This window comes from Terrapene carolina, unplaced genomic scaffold (genome assembly GCF_002925995.2).
Source record: "Terrapene carolina triunguis isolate 2854851 unplaced genomic scaffold, T_m_triunguis-2.0 Scaffold228, whole genome shotgun sequence".
NCBI classification, from domain to species: domain Eukaryota; kingdom Metazoa; phylum Chordata; order Testudines; family Emydidae; genus Terrapene; species Terrapene triunguis.
The window spans coordinates 3,389,084-3,407,823 of record NW_020664579.1 but is presented as its reverse complement, the minus strand read 5'-3'; the positions used below and the strand labels follow the sequence as shown (position 1 = coordinate 3,407,823).

Here is an 18,740-nt window from a genome sequence, read left to right as displayed (position 1 = left end):
AGCCCACGAAAGCTTATGCTCTAATAAATTTGTTAGTCTCTAAGGTGCCACAAGTACTCCTGTTCTTCTTTCAACTCATGTCAAAATACCTAAGGATCATCATAAATAGGAAGAACCTCCATGCATGTGCCACGGATTCCTGGCCACCCCAGGCATGTCTCTGGGGAACATTGTCCCAGGGGCTGGTGACAATTGAGGCCACAGACAGTGAAGTGACATGCCCAAGGTCACAAAGTGAATCAGTGCCAGAGCCAGAAGCCGAATCCAGGTCTCCTGACTTGTTGTATCCTCGCCTGTGGAGCACACTGCATCCCTTTCAGTATGAAGTGCCCATTTCTCTACAGCTACTACAGTGTTACCTGTCTGTCTAGGATCTCGGCTCGCGATTTCAGATCATCATACGCTCTTTGCAACATATGCTCCCTCTCCAGGTGTAGCGTCTCTCGGAGGAGCAGCATGTTGGTACGTTTTTGGACCTCAGCGGCTGAGAGGGCACCCAGCTGCTGCTGATAGTGCCAGACTTCAGCATCGATGCCTGCCATCAGCGGCAGAGGCTGTGGTGGCGCACAGATTTCTAGGTGGGCAGACGTCTGTTCGACGTCTCTCTCCCGACACAGCACAAACTGGTAGAGCTGGTAGTGCCTGATGAGCGTGTGATGGAAGTATTCACACAAGACACACGGTTTGAATGGACTCAGCTTTGGCTCACACGCCACGAGTTTATCCTTTAGGACACAGATGGCCTGAGAAACGGGTAAACCTGGAAAGAAACGAAAAGAAAATGTTCCCTAAGTAACCCCTACAAGGTTCTGGTAGCAATCAGAATGGCATTTTGCTGTTTAAAGGATGAGGTGATTGGCGCCAACCAATATTTGGTTAGGGGGGAAATAAATTGATATTATCCCACACTGATCTTGTCACGGGGGAAAGATGGGAAGCCGCTGTTTCTTCAGGGCTGTTGTTTACAAAGGCGCGTTAGACCCACGGGGCTGCATTTTACAGAACACAACAGCTCGGGTTGAAGGATGATACTGAGTTATACAAGAAGGGCTGCAACTCAGCCCGGGAGCTTACAACAAATGAAACGGTTTGACAAATGTTTTTGGCAGACAATGATCCTATTGGGATAACCCCACTCCAGTATTTTACACTGTGATGGTGTTGCTATGCCCTTGAATCAGCTACATGAGGGAAGGGGAATTTTTGTGACAGACACATATACACCTCTACCTTGATATAACGCTGTCCTCGGGAACCAAAAAATCTTACCGCATGATAGGTGAAACTTGCTTTGATCCCCCGGAGTGCGCAGCCCCGCTCCCCCGGAGCACTGCTTTACCGCGTTAGATCCGAATTTGTGTATATCGGGTCGCGTTATATCAGGGTAGAGTTGTAACAGATCAAGGGCTGGTTCTGCACCTACTGATTCTGCAGTGCACACTCACACCTCTTGTTGAATTGCCTTTGAGGTCACACTGAGTGCTGCTGTTGTTATTTATTACATGTGTTACCACAGCGCCTAGGAGCCCAGCCAGGGACCAGGGCTCTATTGTGCCAGGTGCTGTACAAACGCAGAACAAAAAGACGATCCCTGCCCTAGAGAGTTTACAATCAAAGTATAAGACAAGAGAGAACAGCTGGAAACAGAGAGAGCCAGGAGGGAGAAAAAGGAAATTATGAGACAATATTGGTCAGCATTGTACACAGTGGTCTCTGCACATCAATGGCCTAAATGTATAGGCCTAGTGTTCATGCCAGACTGCTAACATTATATCAGATGACTACAGACTTATCTGGAGGGATCTATTTCTGTGTTTACTTGTCACAGTGCTTTGGAAGTGACAATCTCTTTGAAGACTTTTTAGTTCCTCTTAGACCATTTAGAACCTGAGCCTGCTCACACCAAAATCAAAGGCAAAACTCCCTTTTTTTGGGGAGTAGGACTGGGCCAGAGGGTCTACTTGCTTTCCTGCAAGCGGTAGGGTTGCCACCCATCCAGATTCTACCCAGACAGTCCGGTTTTTGGCTTCTGTGTCCGGGTGCCCTTTAGGGTTGACAGGTGCCCAGTTTTCCATAGCTGTTTGGCGGCGTGCTGGGAGGGAGGGGGAGCAGCGGAAATGTGGTGCGCTCAGGGGAGGAGGCGGGGAAGAGGTGGGGCCGGGGCGGGGACTTTGGGAAGGGGTTGGAATAGGGGTGGGGCAGGGGCGGGGTGGCATGAAAGGGGTGGAGTGGGGGCGGGGCCGGGGGCAGAGGGAGGGGGTGAGCACCCTGGGGAAAGCGGGGAAGTCGGTGCCTATGGCATGAGCCTCTACCGCATGAGCTAAAAGCCAACTGCCTGTTAGCTAAGGCTGTAGAGCAGACTCATTTTATCTCTCTCTCTTTAAGTGGTCTCAGCGCCACTAGATGGGACAGAACACCACACCCAGGGGGTGTGTGGATTACACTTCCTCAAAGTCAACAATGACAAGTCTGAGAGTGAATGACACCAGCTGGAGTAAAAGTAGGTGGAGCCCTGGGAAGTAAAGTCATTGGGGTGAAGAGATCTGGCTCAGGAGATTCCCAGCCTCGCCAGCGGACTCAGGCAATGGCCGGCAAGACTGTAGCCAAATGCTTCAGGAAACTGACGTGAGTCTATGCTGAACTGGCTGATAGGGAGATCAAATACACCATTGTCCCAGCACTTAGAATGACGAGTGACTGCGTGTTATTCCTTCACAAAGGTTTGAACTGCAGTGGTGCTGATACCAGTAAGGGCTTTGACTGCCCAGATGCCTCCTGCTAAGGTAGGTTTTGCACCCATGAATGGGGCCATGTGCAAAATTGGCCCTCTTGATAAAATAGCCCTAAGGGGAGTATATAGACCTAGATCATTTGTTATAGTGTTTATATATGTCAAGGGAGAAGCCAAATAATGAAGAACACATCAAATTCAGAAGCCCTTGGCATAGATTTCACTCCACAGCAAGCAGGGAGTGGGCAAAATGTGTATTAATATTACAGTAGCAACTAGAGAGTCCAGTGGTCACATTAGGCACTGCATGCACGTTGAGACCTGGGCTACACCTAAAATGTAGCTTGACCTAGCTATGTCGCTCAAGGGGGGGTAAAAAAAATCTCATCCCTAAGGCTACGGCTACACAAGAGAGTTTACAGCAGCACCCACTGTGCCGTTATAAGCTCTCTAATGTAGCCGCTCTAAGCCGACGGCAGGGCGCTGTCCCATTGGCTTAACTACTACAGCCCCTGCGAGCAGCACTAGCTGTGCAGCCGGAGACGCTCTCCCGCCGACACAGCACTGTTCGCACCGGCGCTTATGTTGGTGAACTTATGGTGATTTATTCACTCCCCTGAGCGACATAAATTCTGCTGACATAAAAGCAGGGTAGACAAACCAACCTAAGCCCAGAATAGAATCCTTCTATTGACCTAGCTACTGCCCCAGTGGAGGTGGGTTTACTACAGCTACTATGGCATAGCTGCATCGTCGTCGTGTTACTGTACTGCTTGTAGACAGATCCCTAATCAGTGCCAGGAAGCACTCAGAATTTAAACAGACAAGACAGGCAACAGGTGAGAGAAAGGAAGCATCGTTCTTAGTCCCACGTTACGCAGGCACAGAGAGCCTCGTTCTCATTTGCACTAAGACCCCTTTACCCAGTTCTGGCAGGCGGCTGGTAACGTGACTTAAAAACCACTTTACGCTACCAAAGTGGTGGTAAGTCAGAGGTGGGCAAACTACGGCCCGTGGGCCACATCTGGCCCGCGGGACCCTCCTGCCCGGCCCCTGAGCTCCTGGCCTGGGAGGCTAGCCCCGGGCCCCTCCCCTGCTGTTCCCCCTCCCCCGCAGCCTCAGCTCATCGCGCCGCCAGCGCAATGCTCTGGGCAGCGGGGCTGCGAGCTCCTGGGGCAGCGCAGCTGCAGAGCCCGGCCTGACCCAGTGCTCTGTGCTGCGCGGTGGTGACAGCCTGGCTGGCTCCAGCCAGGCCAGCCACCAGTGCTCCAGGCAGCGCGGTAAGGGGGGCAGGGAGCGGGGAGGGGGGGTTGGATAGAGGGCAGGGGAGTTCGGGAGAGTGGTCAAGGGGTGGGGGTGTGGATAGGGGTCGGGGAACAGGGGGGTTGAATGGGGGTCAGAAATGAGAGGAGGGGTTAGATGGGGCAGTGGGGGGTAGTCAGGGGCAGGGGTTTGCGGGGCGGTCAGGGGACAGGAGGAAGGGGAGGTTGGATGGGGCAGGGGTCCTGGGGGGGCAGTCAGGAATGAGAGGAGGGGTTGGATGGGGCGGCAGGGGGCAGTCAGGGGCAGGTGTTTCAGGGGTGGTCAGGGGACAGGGAGCGGGGGGGGCAGGGGTCCCGGGGGGGCAGTCAGGGAACGGGGGGGGTTGGATGGGAGTCCCGGGGGGGGCAGATAGGGGGTGGGGGACGGGCCACGACTCCCTCCCCTAACCAGCCCTCCATACAATTTCTGAAACCCGAGACAGCCCTCAGGCCAAAATGTTTGCCCGCCCCTGTGTTAAGTGCTCCCAGTCTAAATGAGAATCGGGGTCTGTTGGAGAGTTGTGCATCACACACGGAGCCTGTGACAGGGCCAGGAAATTGAACCCAGACCTTTGAAGCCCCTGGCCAGCGTTTTCACCACAAGATGATCCTTCCTCTCAGAGTGACCATTATTATGATAATTATTATTATTTGTATTGCAGCAGAGTCTAGGACCACAGTCATGGGCCAGAACCCCACTGCGCAAGGGGCTGTACAAACACAGAACAAAGAGATGATCCTGCCCCAGAGAGCTTACAATCTCTGTATCCATGAAGCTGAAATAACATGTAAATCAGGCCTGTGAGAGTTACTCCTCGCTTACACTGGTATAATTGAGTTCCGAATTAGGTCCACCGGCTTCAGTTAAAGAGTGGTTTCAGGGTTATTTCACAACCCCAAGCACACAGGGGGCTCAGTTACACCGTTGTAAATCTGGAGTAGCTAGTGGAGTTACACTGGTGTAACTGAGAATAGACTCTGATCACATCGTTTCTGGATCAAGACCTTCAGGAAAACAGTAAGAGTGGAGAGGCCAAAGTTTTACTGAAGGGAAGTCTATATTTAGGGCCAGTGATTAATAGCACCAAGATGCTACTGGAAAAAGAGAGCTGGACTGGAAAGAGAACTGGAGTCAGCATTGACCCTCCCAATCATCCCCCCCCCATATCTGCCCGGACGGTCCTGCTGCTACTAAAGTTCTCTCATTTGGACTGCTCAGGATCTGGGGGTACTAGCAAGTTGTGGAGTATCAGCGCCTTACCATAGAGGATCTGGGCCATTCCAGCTGGGATATGCAAGGGTGGCAGCTCCCTACGGACATAGGGGATGGAGCACAGCATGTCTGTCTATGAGGAGCCAAATTCGGCTGTATGTTAGGCCTGTGTTGTTCTTCTCATTAGGGCATAGCCAGCTTGTGTTTAACCATGCAATGATTTCTAGCTAAATGTTCCATCACTCCAGCACAACAGCAATTACAGCCAGGCGCTGACAGCAGCCTCCCTTGCACGATGGAGTCTGCCCACTGGTCTCCCCAGCCACATCCAGCACTCTTACACCACGTTAGCAGCTGCCCCGCACAGCACCCAGGCACATGAGTGGGTATCGGGCACCCGGCAGCGGATTCTGATGTCACTTACATGGGTGTAAATCTACAGCCAGTCCAGTGAAGCCAATGGAGTTACACTGGAATGAGAGCAAAACCAGCTGCAAGGCATTTAGGCCCCAATCCACTAAGGTAGTTAGGTGCCTAAACCCCAGACTTAGGGGCTTGAGTCCCAGTTTTTGGCTCCGCTGTGATCCACAAAATTCCCCCCATTATAATTTTTAGCCCAGTGGTTAGAGCATTCCCCTGGTAAGTGAGAGACCTCTGTTCAAATCCTTTCTCCCCGTCAGGCAGAGGGTGGAATTGAATCTGGGTCTCCTATATCTCAGGTGAGTGCTGTAACCACTGGGCCAAAAATTATAAGGTGGGTACCACCACCTTTTCCTCCTCCTGCAAGTAACTACTTAGGTACCTGAGTCCAGAAGATGGGTTCCTGTTCATAGAATATCAGGGTTGGAAGGGACCTCAGGAGGTCATCTAGTCCAACCCCCTGCTCAAAGCAGGACCAATCCCCAGACAGATTTTTGCCCCAAATCCCCCCCTCAAGGATTGAACTCACAATTCTGGGTTTAACAGGCCAATGCTCAAACCACTGAACTATCCCTCCCCCCTCGGTTTGTATGAATGCCTGCATTAATGTGATAACAAGGTATAGCTGTGTGCTGGTGTCCTCTGAGCTAGAAAACAAGGGAGTTTTGTCAGGGAGTTTAGCGAGGGAGTGTGATTCACTCCATCCAGGTACAGCTAAGAGACTATAACTACTAGAAAGGTTCATGGACTGCAAACAGAGATAGGCACTTCCCTGCAGCCTGACTTAGGCGCCTATCTTGCTGAGAGGGGAGTAGCTTAGGGTACACCTCTGTTGTTGGCATCTCCCATTGGCTAGCAAGGTGGCTCTCTGTCTAGCCACCTTGACAGAGGTGGATCTTTTGCGGATTGCATTCTAAGGCACCTCTCTCTGGCCATTCATTATACCAGGAGCCTAGGTGCTTAACTCAGGCTTTGTGGATTGCACTGTTGTTCCTGTGATTAGCAAGGTGCCATGGCGGTCAGTGCTGCAATGCCGAAGTCCCCTGGTGCGTCTGGGCCCTAGTTCTAGCCATATCCACCTGGAGCAATACATCCTGGTACAGGGAGCAGCCACTGCCTGTGGAGGAGGTGTGATCTGAAGGAGAGAGGGAGCCATGCAATGCACAGGGGGCAGAACGGGAGCTGCAGGGTGAGTGGAGAGCTACAGGAAGTGTTGGGCTCTCCTGGAGAGCTGCAGGGGAGCAAGCTGCAGCCACATTAGAAACTGGGAAGGCTGGAGGATCCTTAGAAGTTCTGAGCTCTTTCCACTGACTTCAGTGGGCTCTGGTTCAGGCACATACTGGGGCGGGGCGGGGTGGGGCGGGTGTAGGGGAGAGATGGTCACTGTGAAGTGGCAGCAAAGTGACACTTACAAGGTGCCAGGTGGCCAGGATGCTGCCCTGGGGAAGCCTAGCCTTCCTTTGCAGACTGTGTCCTGGTGTAGGAAGGTGTCTCTGCCCTTCCCTCTCCTGCAAACCTTCTCTCCCGGGCTTTGTGTGCACAGCCCTAATCTTTGTATATAAAGGAAAACAAATAAGCCTTTGCATTTTTCATTTCAGAGGTTGATGGGGATTTGGCTGGGATTGCAAAAGAAGGCAGCAGACATTCCCTTTCACCTCGCTACCAAGACTGCCTCCTCTCTCGCCACCCCAGCTCTCCCCTTTTCAAAGATTCATCAAATCCCAGGCCAGAAAGGGACCATTGTGATCATCCAATCTGACCTCCTGTCTAACACAGGCCAGAGAACTGCACCCGAGTGATTCCCAAAGTATATACCGGTAGTTAAAAAAACATCCAATCTTGATTTAAAAATGGCCAGTGATGGAGAATCCACCACCACCCTTGGTAAGTTGTTCCAATGGTTAATTACTCTGACTGTTAAGAATGAATGCCTTATTTCCAGTCTGAATTTGTCTAGCTCCAGCTTCCAGCCATTGCATTGTGTTATACCTTTCTCAGCTAGACCGAAGAACATATTATCAAATATTTGTTCCCCAGCTATGTACTGATTGACGGTAATCAAGCCAACCCTTTGGCTTCTCTTTGTTACGCTAAATAGATTGACTTCTTTGAATCTATCACTATACGGCAGTTTTCTAATCCTTTAATCATTTTTGTGGCTCTTCTCTGAACCCTCTCAAATGTATCAACATCCTTTTCGGGGGATTCCCCCAATCCATCTTGTATGCTGTTCCCACAGTCTTTCCCCTTGCCAAGCACATCCCCTCCCTCTTCAGATCTCTCTGTTACCTCCCCAACCTTCCACTCCGAAGGCATGATCCAAAGTCCCGTGAAGGAAAGGTGCCACCAGACTCCTTGTTGTTTTTATTGACTTTTGTGGGCTTTGGAGTGGGTCCCTAGTCCTTGCCTTATGGCCATGCACAACATAACACCTCCCTACTTCTCTGCTCTTGTCTCTTTTCACTACCCCTTAACCACTCCACTCTGCCTAAGGCTGCATGAGGAACCAACCCTTCTCCCACTCCCATCTGCATGCCCGAGTCCAAGAGGCCCCCTCTGCCTCTGATCCTGTTCACCGTACCCCTACTTTCTCCTTCATCCACCACACCTCCACCTTCAAATCCCCCCAACCCTTCTTCCAGGTAGCCCATAATCCTGAATCCCCCTTGAAAGAAGAGTTAAAAAGACAATAGAAAACAGGAACAAAACATATGCAACTAACCAAATAGGCGTGAAACGTCACTGCTGGGACACTTTGCTTTTCAATGCACCATCCTTGGCCTGCAAGCTGGCTATTTAGATCAGGGCAGAGGACCTTGGGCCTGCTTCTCCACTGCCTTGCACCTTGAGCAGTCATTTACACCTGTGCAAATGAGGCACCGCTCCCATATCAGAATTCTCCACTCGCACCAGCATTTTACACCCATGTTGCACAGGCATTGGTGACCTCACAAAGGAGCAAGGCAGTGCGGAATCTTCTTGCTGTCTGTAACGCACAGAGCACAATATTGGCACTGTCTAAATAACAAATAACATAGTTAAGCTTTCGCAGCTAACATACTGATGGAAATGGTCTTAACAATATTTCTACCGCAGTCTTAGTTTATAAAAGCAGCATTTTCCATCAGTGTCAAAGTTTGGGCTCCTCACCCTGAAATGAGTTTTTGTTTGTTTTTTCCACAAAGAGTTAGTTCTGGAGATTAACTCCTGGTGCACACTGGCTCTTTCGCAAGATTTCAATCTATCGTTAGCTCCCTATCCATTATTCAGCAGGGCTGATTATAAACTACGCAGCACAGCTCCTTCCCCTGTGAATTGGCAGGGAAAACTGAGAATGGGTTGCTACTTTATTATAATACCCCATGGCTCTTCCCCACCCTGCAAAGGAAAATTTAATTTGTTTGTGAGGTTTTAATTAAACTTAATCTAATTGCTAAGAAGCCATGGGTGTCCCAAATAGAATCTGTCTCATAAGGCTCGATTGAGAATCGATATTACGATCGCGGGTGTTGTGTGGCAATAACTAGGACACCATTGAAAGGCAGCCAATTCTGAGTGAATTACTCAGACTGGAAACTCCTTGAGGCAGGGACCATCTTTGTAGAGCCCCAAGCTCAATGGGGTCCTGGTCCGTAATGGGGACTCGTAGGTGCTATAGTAATACAAATAATAAAATTCACGCATACACAGAGGAATCAGAACTGGCCTATACAGTTCTTAAATCCCACGTAAGCTCTCGGCATATGTGGGTTGCAAGGAGTGCATAGGCCTGGAACTGGTCCCTGGCACAAGGTGAATTTCACCTTCTATGTGACATGGTTTTGCTAGGCTGTCCTTCACACTGTGCTACCCCAAAAGCCCAAACCCGAGTGGCCTGCAGAACTTTCTTCAAGCCCAGAGCGAATGTGCAGAATAAACGTGTAGTGCAAACAAGTTGGCTACTATGGCAACAACAGTGAGGCCTTCGAAACCAGCATTATGCAAACATGACCCACCTCAAACTATGTGCACCAGCGTGATTAGCTCATAAGTAAACAGCTAGCAATCTCCGATTGTCCCCATCCTCACCGACTCACCCGTCACAGGCCAGATATGGGGACGTGCAGCGCACCCTCAGCTCCCATTTGCTCATTGGCGGAGGAGGCTGCTCGGCTCCTTGGAGGTGGTACTCAGCACCACGTAGGCCCTAAATGCCATACACCCAGAGGCATCGGCTTTACGGTCAGTCATACAAACGGGCAGTTATTTAGTGAGTGCATTAAAAGCGTAAACATGCTAATGCCCAACATTGCGAAGCAGGGAACGCAACAGCCACGCTTTGTAGCTGGTAGGTTTGTATCCTATCCAGGCATCCCCGAGGGAGCTCTGCTCTCTCTTTCATCCCAAGGCACGTGGGTGGCTCTGATCACCTTGCCCGGAGAAGAGAGGGACTATAAGTGACTGGGATGTGAGGTGAAACACCCAGGTGCCCCATGATGGTTAGATGCCCCCTCCCCAGACCCTTACCCCTGTGCTTCCCAGAATGGAAGGTAGGAAAACTGTCCCTTTGTCTGACTGTTGCGTAATGACGGCCTGTCTAACTATGTCACTGTGGCTTTACTGCCCAGGAGCACTGGAAGCTCCCTAAAAGTGTGTGTGTGTGTGTGGGGGGGGGGCACTGATGCCTGAACTGTGGCCCAACCCCTGTGTTGCACTTCCAGTCAAGGCCCCGCCTCTGCGCCGCCCCTTCCCCCGAGGGCCTGCCCCGGTGCCGCCTCTTCCCCCCCAAGACCCCGCCCCCCACTCACTCCTCTCCGCCCCCTCCCCCCGTCACTCACCCTTACAGCTGGTAAAAAGGGGGGGGGCATAGCCCCCTGTCCCCCCTTCTGACGCCCCTGTTACCATCCGTTCCTTCCTTCATCTGCTGCTCTTCATTAAAGGGACATGAAGGAGGAAGGGATCTGACGCCTGCACCTCTCAGCTTATTCTAGATCTGATTCCCCCTCTCATGTATGCTGATGTGAATCAGAAGCAACTCGGCTGAAGTCAGGAGACTAAGACTGGTATAAAATCAGTTGTGTGAGGAGAATCTGGCCCTGTACAGCCTCTAGAGTGGGAAGTGTGTGTGTGGGGGGGAGATCACTCATCCTTTGCGTGGACGAGCGTAGGACAAGCCCTAGAACTAAAGGGGGTGGAATTCAACCCTGAAACCCCAGATATAAAGAAAGGATTTGAGAAAGTTCAAATGAGATCCGGATCCAAACTTTTTGGCCCGAGTCCATCTCTGCTTAAATCTTGTGCTAAATAAACACAACGACACGCCTAAATGGTGTGAACTGAATGTATTATCTCATAAGCAAACAAGGACAGTATTCGCTCTAATTTGTTTCTTGGCAGCAAAGTGGGGGCAAAAAAAAAAAAATTACACAAACCTGCGGAGGATGATGTTAAGGTCACCAAAATAATGCATGTAGCAAGAGGCACCGTGCACCTTCCAGGGCAAAGGAGCTCAGGTGAAAGCTATGCCTGAAACACATGCATTTGCATGTTAAAAGCAAGGCAAGCAATGGATGGGATTGACAGGTGACAACGGGGCTTGATCCTGCCAAGAGCTGAATGCTCTTGGAGCACGCTGATGTCAATGGCGGTTCAGGGTGCCTTATAGGATCAGGTTCTAGAGGTCCAAGCTGAGGCCCGTTGTAAAGACTCATTGTCTTTGGTGGATGATGGATCAGGCCCTAACATGGCACTGGGGTAAATTTTCCCCTCAGTTACACCAGTGCAATGCTGGTGATCCCGGAGGGGACCCCAGTGGGGTTACACCCGTGTAAACGATGGGACCGAATGGAACCATTATCTGATTAATCTTCACTCCTCTTGTTCGGTCAATATCCCTGTTTTCCAGAGGGGGACTCAGAGACAGGGAAGTTAGGTGACTTGCCAAAGGCCACCAGAGGGGGCCAGTGCCAAATCTAGACACTTGTGTGGGAAGAAAACTAGTCAGGTGACGTTTACACTAGTGGTTTGCGCCTGTGTGGCAGGAGTAAGGACCCGCAGCTAGCTTGTTAATCAGAGGCAGCCTAATGAGTTCAGCTGGGCCCCACCTGAGCTGCTTGATTGGCCAAACCCCCGATTGGCTGAGGGGGATCAGTGGACCTGCTCTTTAGATCAGCAGGGCACTGGCTGCACAAAGCACAAGGCTGCAGTAGGCCCTGCGTCTGCTTGTTCTTGGCCTCGTTCCAGCCTTGGCCACACTGCCTGAATGGTGGGAGGAGTCAGCAGACCAGCTCTTAAGCCCAGCAGCAGCAGTTCGGAGGCTGCTCAAAGCATTCGGCCCATGGCTGCGATAGCACCTGCCTTGGGCCCAGCCCTGCTCCTACCTTGCTCCAGATAACCTGACTGACCTTCAGCTCCCATTCCTGGCTTCAGCTCTCCCCCTTGGCTCTGGCATCTGGCCTTTGATCCTGGCTTGACCCTCGGTTCCTATTCCTGGCTACCAATTCCTGCTCCAACCACTTGGCGCGACTGCCCACATCCTGGTCTCTGACAGTGTGAGCAGCCCCAAAAGAAAACACAAATAATAAGGGAACTAGAGCTAACACAAAGGCCAGTATCTCTCTGATGGAGCGAGTGGGACCCCTACAGACCTTGCAGGCTCAGGGTGCCACCCTGCAAGCGCAGAACATGGGCCTGCAAGCTCAACTCGTGCTGACTGCAGTGCGGACCCCTGCTCCCTGTGCCTGACAAGTTCAATAGTGATTGCAACAAATGTTGGGGGTTCCTAAATCAGTGTCGGCTCCTATTTCTGCTCCGCCCGCAGGCATGCCCCACTGACCAAGCCCAAGCAGGACTGATTATCAGCCTGCTTATGGGGGTGGCCCTGACGGGGGTGTTTCCACGCCTGGGAAAATCAAGCCGGCTTCGGGGACAATTTGAGGACTTTGTTTGAGCTGTGGAAGTGATTTCGATGACCGGAGTTGCAAGCGTCCAGCCAAAGCCGCACTTCAGGCCTTGCGGCAGGGAGGCCAGCCAGCTGCTAAATATGCAGCGGCGTTCCAACGCTCGGTAGCAGACACTGAGTGGAACGAGGCTGCCCAGTGTTATCATTTCTGGCTCCGCCTGAACAATGATCTTAAAGATGAACGGGCCTGGGTGGAATCCCCGTCTGGCCTGGATATCTTCGCTGAGCTAAGCATCAAGATTGACAATAGCCTGACTAAACGCCGCCAAGAAAAAAGATGGGCCTTCTGGCTCCTGCCAGTCCTGCCGGTCTGGCCCCCCTCCATATCAGTCCCTTCTCCATCGCCCAAACCCATGCAAGTCGATCAGGTTTGGCCCTGCCTCCCCCACATAGAGAAATATTGACACCAGGCATCAGGCCTGTGTCTATATTGTGGGGAACCAGGAGACTGCATTGAGCTTCCATGCCAAGATCCGATCTGTGCCCTCATCAGGAAATGCCAAGCCCCAGCCCTGCTGGTCTCCTCTCCCCAACAGTCCATACCAACACTTGTCTGCCAGTACCCTGGTGATGGCCAATCAGCATCCAACACATCTCCAACTCCCTCTCCGGCACCCTGTGATGCCTGATACCAACCTAGAATCGCTGGTGGACTTGGGTGCCTCAGGCAACTTCATGGATCTGGAGTTCAGCCAAGCAGTAGCACACAAGATCCCCACCCAGTGCAAGGACCCTCCTGAGTTAGCGGAGTCCATGGATGAGTCACTCCTTCTGCCAGAACCGGTCACCCACAAGACAGCGCCCTTAGAGGTAACTACCCTTTGAAATCCTCCAGTTTGCGCTAATTTGTGCACCAAATTCATCAGTTGTCATTGTCATCCCCTGGCTCATTGCCCTTGATCCATGCATCCAGTGGCAATCAGGCAGCAATCCTGTTTCCCAAGAGCTGACAAGGGACCACCAGCCCTTTGCAGCTTACTTGAATCCAGAGAATTCAGAGCGGCAAAGAGGGGATCCAAAGGTGACCCTGGCAAGCCCCATGACCCCCCCCTTCCCCTCCCAAAAGCTCTAGGGATTCCTGTTAAATATCATCACTCTGCCAACATGTTTGACAAAAAGAAAGCAGACACCCTACCACCCTGGCACTGCCATGCTGGCCTCCAGCTGGAGGCAGAGGTTCCCTTCGGGTGATTTACTCCCTCTCTGAATCGGAACTACAGGCACCCAGTAGGTATCTCAAGGAAAACCTGCAGGGTTCATTCACCCCTCCACGTCTCAAGCCGGGAACTTGAGCTTCTTCATGGCAAAGAAAGAAGGCTTCCTCTGGCCTTGTGTGGACTACCAAACTCTGAACAAGATTATAATCCGAACCAGTTCCCCTTAACATTTATTAATGACCTATTCAAAAGACTCCTTTCTGTCAAGGTCTTCACAAATTTGGACCTCCATGGAGCTTATAACCTGGGGAGGATCTGAGAAGGAGAGGAATGGAAGATCACGTTCCGTACCAGCTGTGGTCACTTTGAATATTTGGTCATGCTGTTTGGGTTGTGCAGTGCCCTGGTGACCTTCCAGCATTTCATAAATAACACCTTTAGGGACATGCTGGACTAATTTGTCATCATTTACCTGGACGACAGCCTCGTTTTCTCCAAAAGTCAGCACCACCATAGTCATCATGTGCACGTTGTCTTGGAGAGACTCTGCCAAAACCATCTCTATGCAAAAGCATCTCTGTGCAAAGCTCAAGAAATGCGAGTCCAGTGGAACCCTCTCCTGGAACCCTGTGTTCAAGTCTCGTCACCAGAGGGCTGCATGGGGACAACTGACCCACCAAATATTAACCCCCTCCCCCCAAACATTTAGGGCTTGATTCTCCTTGCACCAGTTTCACCCCAGTGTAACAGCACTGCCTTCCATGCTTCTGATTTACACCGGGGAGAGACAGACAGGAGAAGCAGGAAGCTGGAGGCAGTTCCCATCGCTAGGACGCACCTTTGGTTTCGTTCAGCAGCTCTTCCGCGAGCTTTCCCGCTTCCACGACTGCAGGCCAGGAGAGCCCTTTCTCCATGGCGAACACAATGCTGCTGTAAAGACTGTCGAGCTCTATGCTGCGCCTCAGATCCCTCACGTCATCAAACTCCTCCCATCGCAGGAGCTCTCGCAGGCACTGGCGCCCTTCTTCCCTCTGGCACAGAGACATAAACGCAAGTGGCGGGGGAGTGGCGGGGGATGCAGGCACTTGCTTGGTCTGTCATGTCTGATATCCCACATCAGAGGGGAGCAAGCAGCTCTCAGAAAGTGACTGGGGGCTTTACTGGGCCAAGTGGGGGAGTCACAGCCACCCACCCCCATGTCCCCTCCGACCCTTGCTTGGCCTAGCTGGGTTTCAGGTCGCGGTCTGGTGCGGCTCACAGCCTCTTCTCTGTGGATAGGTGTGGCTGGGAGGGAAATTGGGTAGAGCCTTGGCTCCAACCCGCATCCCCCCGTAGTAGGTCGGAGTAGCCGGCCTGGTACAAGCACGCTTTCAAGTCACTGTGAGGTACTTTCTCTCTGGCGTGGGGAGGGAATTGTGCCTCAAGGCGATTCCTGGGTTGGTGCAGCTTCCACCCCACTCCTTGCTCAGGAATATGTCTAAAGGCGCAATCATGGAAACGGCAAAGTTCCTTCCTGACCCTTATAGGGTTGGTCCTGCAGCAGGAGAGATTTGCCGCATCACTGCAGCCATCCAGCAACAGGCTGCAGCCCAGTGTCTTTGTGGGAGTCAAATCCATGGGGCCGAACCCTGCGGGGTGCTGAGTGCCCAGTGGGAGCGAAGGGCAGGATCCGCGTATTTCCTCTTCTGTCGTCTCAGTTCTACCTGCCATAAACTGCCCTTTGGTTTGAGGCCAGGTATACAATGGCCAGCCATAAGCTTCCCAGAGCTGATATAGGCCATTTCAGCAACACTTCTAATTCCCAGATGCTTAGAAGGAGGTGTGGGCCTTGTAACGGTGTGGCGTGCAGGGATCTAACCTTTTGTTCCCCTCACTCAGTATTGCAATGGGAGGGGGTATAAACCCTCATCTGATTCTGAAGGTGAAAAGAAGAGAAAGAGAGCAGGTCTGGGGGCCAGAAAGAGGCGGAGGGAAAGGACTGTCAGCATCACAGAGACACCTGCTGGGTGCTGTGCTGAGGTTCAGAGCTAACTCCGCCGAGCCCCGGCTGGGCTGTGGCGTTAAAGACCCAGCTTCTGAGCTCAGAGAGGTAAATCTGGAGTAGCTCCCACTAGTGTCAATGAGGTTCTTTGGAATTTCCACCAGTATTGCCTAGAGTAGGATTTGACCTAATGGCTCTGACCTCTCAGTATTTCCGGGCTGCTTTGACACACCTGAATGAATGACAGCTATCCTTACCTGAAGCTGACAGACTCTCCTTACCCCCTCTGCTGATAAGGCCGCCATCCTTATCAGAACCCGTTACTAAGGGGGCGCGGCTTGTCTTATACAATCACAAAGGCGGCAAAGTTCCATTGGGTGGTAATGTTCCAGGAGCCAATCCAAGCCCAGGCAGGACTCTCCCCTACAGCAGATTCCCTAGAGTTGTGTCAAGTTTGCTGTTAAATGTCCCAACCGATGGAGCGGCTACCCCCGCCCCATCGCGCAGTCTAATAGATCTCGCTGCCAGGAAGCTTTTCCAGGTATTGGATGCAGCCACTGAGGTCACTAGAAAAACGGATTGACTTTAGTGTGGGCAGCCGCTAAATTGTCCTTCCCTTTGTTTCATTCCAGCCCTCTTTGTTACAACACCCATTTGCATTTCGCGGCTGTGACCAGTACCTCTGCTTCATAGCAGCTGTGCACTCCCACAGTTCCTAAAGCCGGCCTTGCCCACCCCACCCCATTACTGTGTAGCCAGAACATACAGATTCATGGCCAGATTGTGATCAGTCCTCATGCGGAGGCTGGGGTGGAAGAAGCCTGCCCTCTCTGCCTGGACCCACTAACGGGGCGGATTGCAATAGCAGCCCTTAGGAGCATGGGCTGCTCAGTCCCTCCTCCCGCCATCAAGAAAATTGCCAAAAGGGTCATGGCAATGGGGACATGAGGCCCTAGCCCTGCCAGCCCTCTGCATTGGCTCCTGGGGCAGGGAGCACACACACACGGGAGCTCCAGGAGGGCACAATGTGCCAGCGTTTCCCCGTGAGCAGAGAGGCTCTGCGCCATCCTGCACATAGGGATGGGGACAAATCGCACAATCTAGCACTTAGCTCTTTTAGGGCCTGATCCCAAGTCAATGGAAAGACTCCCACTGCTTTCAGTGGACTCTGGATCAGGCCCTTTCTTCATCACTCGGCCCTTCCAGCCTCTTTGCCATGTCTGTTGCTCTTTCTCTTAACTGCCTCCCGTTTTTTTCCATACATCTTTCTCCTATTGAGAACTAGGCCTGGAGTTCCAGGTAAAGCATCCCTGAAGGGCTAACCACCTTCCTGACCTCTGACATGGTATACGCAACCAGCCGTGCATGCACACAAACTCCTCCCGGTGAGCCACGTTCTGCCATCGGATCTGCACCGACTCCGCTCCAAATAGTACATGCAAATATTTGTGAGAGCAACTCAGGGATTGCTAATCACTTTCTCTCTCCACCAAAGAGTCTGTGGCTGGTTTATGGCCTGAAGCATGAGGGAATTATCCTGTCTCTCTCTCTCCCTCATACACACACTCCACTGTGTATATCTGCATCAGGGGGTTGAAAACATGTGGCACTGGGTCATATACAGTATACTCCTGATTTTCGGAAACGCTATTATCTGACCAGCCGCATTATCCAAATCCTTCCTTGTCCCGCAGCATGCTGTTAATTTTGTTGATGCAGAAGCCAGACGATGATAAAACGTAGTTCACTCCCCCATAGCATTATCGGCTCTGCAGAGCCAACGGGACAAATTAGTAACTTTGTCCTTACTCGGATCCTGGACTGTAAAACACCCAGGAAGACGATTCTCTTAGTAAGCATGTGATGGTCACTTTACAGAGCAGAGCCCCACTAAGGATTTTTGTAGACCCTCTTCCTATGTTTGTCCAACATTTCCTCGATGGAAATGTAATGCTGACATAGGCCAGCAGTGTTGTTCCCAGGGGCAGAATCTCAACTGGAACAGTTTTTATAGTGGGGGTGCTGAAGATGGACACCAGTTTGTGATTACTACTTCAAGCCAGAGGGTGCGGAAGCACCCCCAGCACCCCTCGTTCCAGCACCACTGAACAGCCCCACATCTCTGAGGGCACTCACATTATTACAATCTAAATGTATTTCGAAGATTCGGCTGAGGCAAGAAGACCAGGAATCACTAGACTATGTGTAGAAAACTAGTGCAGGGAAGGGTTTGAGGCTTCTATACAAGGGAGATAAACTGGTACACTGAGGGTTTCTGTCTGTGATAAGGGTAGATAAGAAAATCAGAACAATGCAACTCAGCAGCTGCAGTGGTGACAAATGTCTAGAGGCAGAGCCACGTGTTTTAGTCTGGGGAAGAATAACATTGGTACCATTCCTGGACTGCAGCCCAACTCACCCCCGCAGAAGAGCTGAGGTTAGAGTGAGAATCTGCAGTCGAGAGGCTACACAGCAGAGTCTGAACCAAGTGGAGCTGCAGCGTGCTTTTCGTTCCCATCTGATAAGCAAGGCAGCATGCCCACCCAGACAGGTCTGAGGGAACGTTGGCAGCTGGAAGCTGTATGAGACAAGGAATGCATCGGGATAATGCAGAGGTTGGGATAATAGAGCAGAGACCGCCCGGCTGTGGGGGAGGCCACCCTACTGCGCCTGCAGGAATAGGCTGTCACCGGCTGTGGGCAGCAGAGAGAGCCCTCTGCATCCCCGCTATCACAGGAGGGAGGGAGTGGGGCTGTGACAGCCGAGCTGCATGGGGCTCCTGGTTGGGGTCTCTGCTCTGCCCTGCCTGCACCATACCCTTCCCCGGCACCTTGCCCCTGCAATAATGGGGAGGGCTCCCTGCACTACCATTCCTGCCCTGGCAGTTCTCCAAACTCCCTATTATCTGAATAAAATCAGTGTCTTCATCGCTAGCTGGGTGCTCGGGGGTACGCTGTAAGTGTTAACTTCTCCACATGCCGGGCATTTGCTGGCATG

General features: G+C 51.9%; 1 protein-coding gene across 1 annotated transcript in view; it reads right to left on the bottom strand.

Moving 5' to 3' along the window:
* Positions 1-16,048, bottom strand: part of CUNH8orf74 (chromosome unknown C8orf74 homolog) — a 28,255-nt gene extending 12,207 nt beyond the window's left edge. Inside the window, exons 1-3 of the mRNA XM_026656349.1 lie at positions 16,001-16,048; positions 14,601-14,793; positions 360-760 (exon numbers count right to left, since the gene is read on the bottom strand). Coding sequence (XP_026512134.1) covers positions 360-760; positions 14,601-14,793; positions 16,001-16,048 — 642 coding nt within the window. The remainder of the gene's footprint in view (positions 1-359; positions 761-14,600; positions 14,794-16,000) is intronic.
* Positions 16,049-18,740: the final 2,692 nt, after the last annotated feature.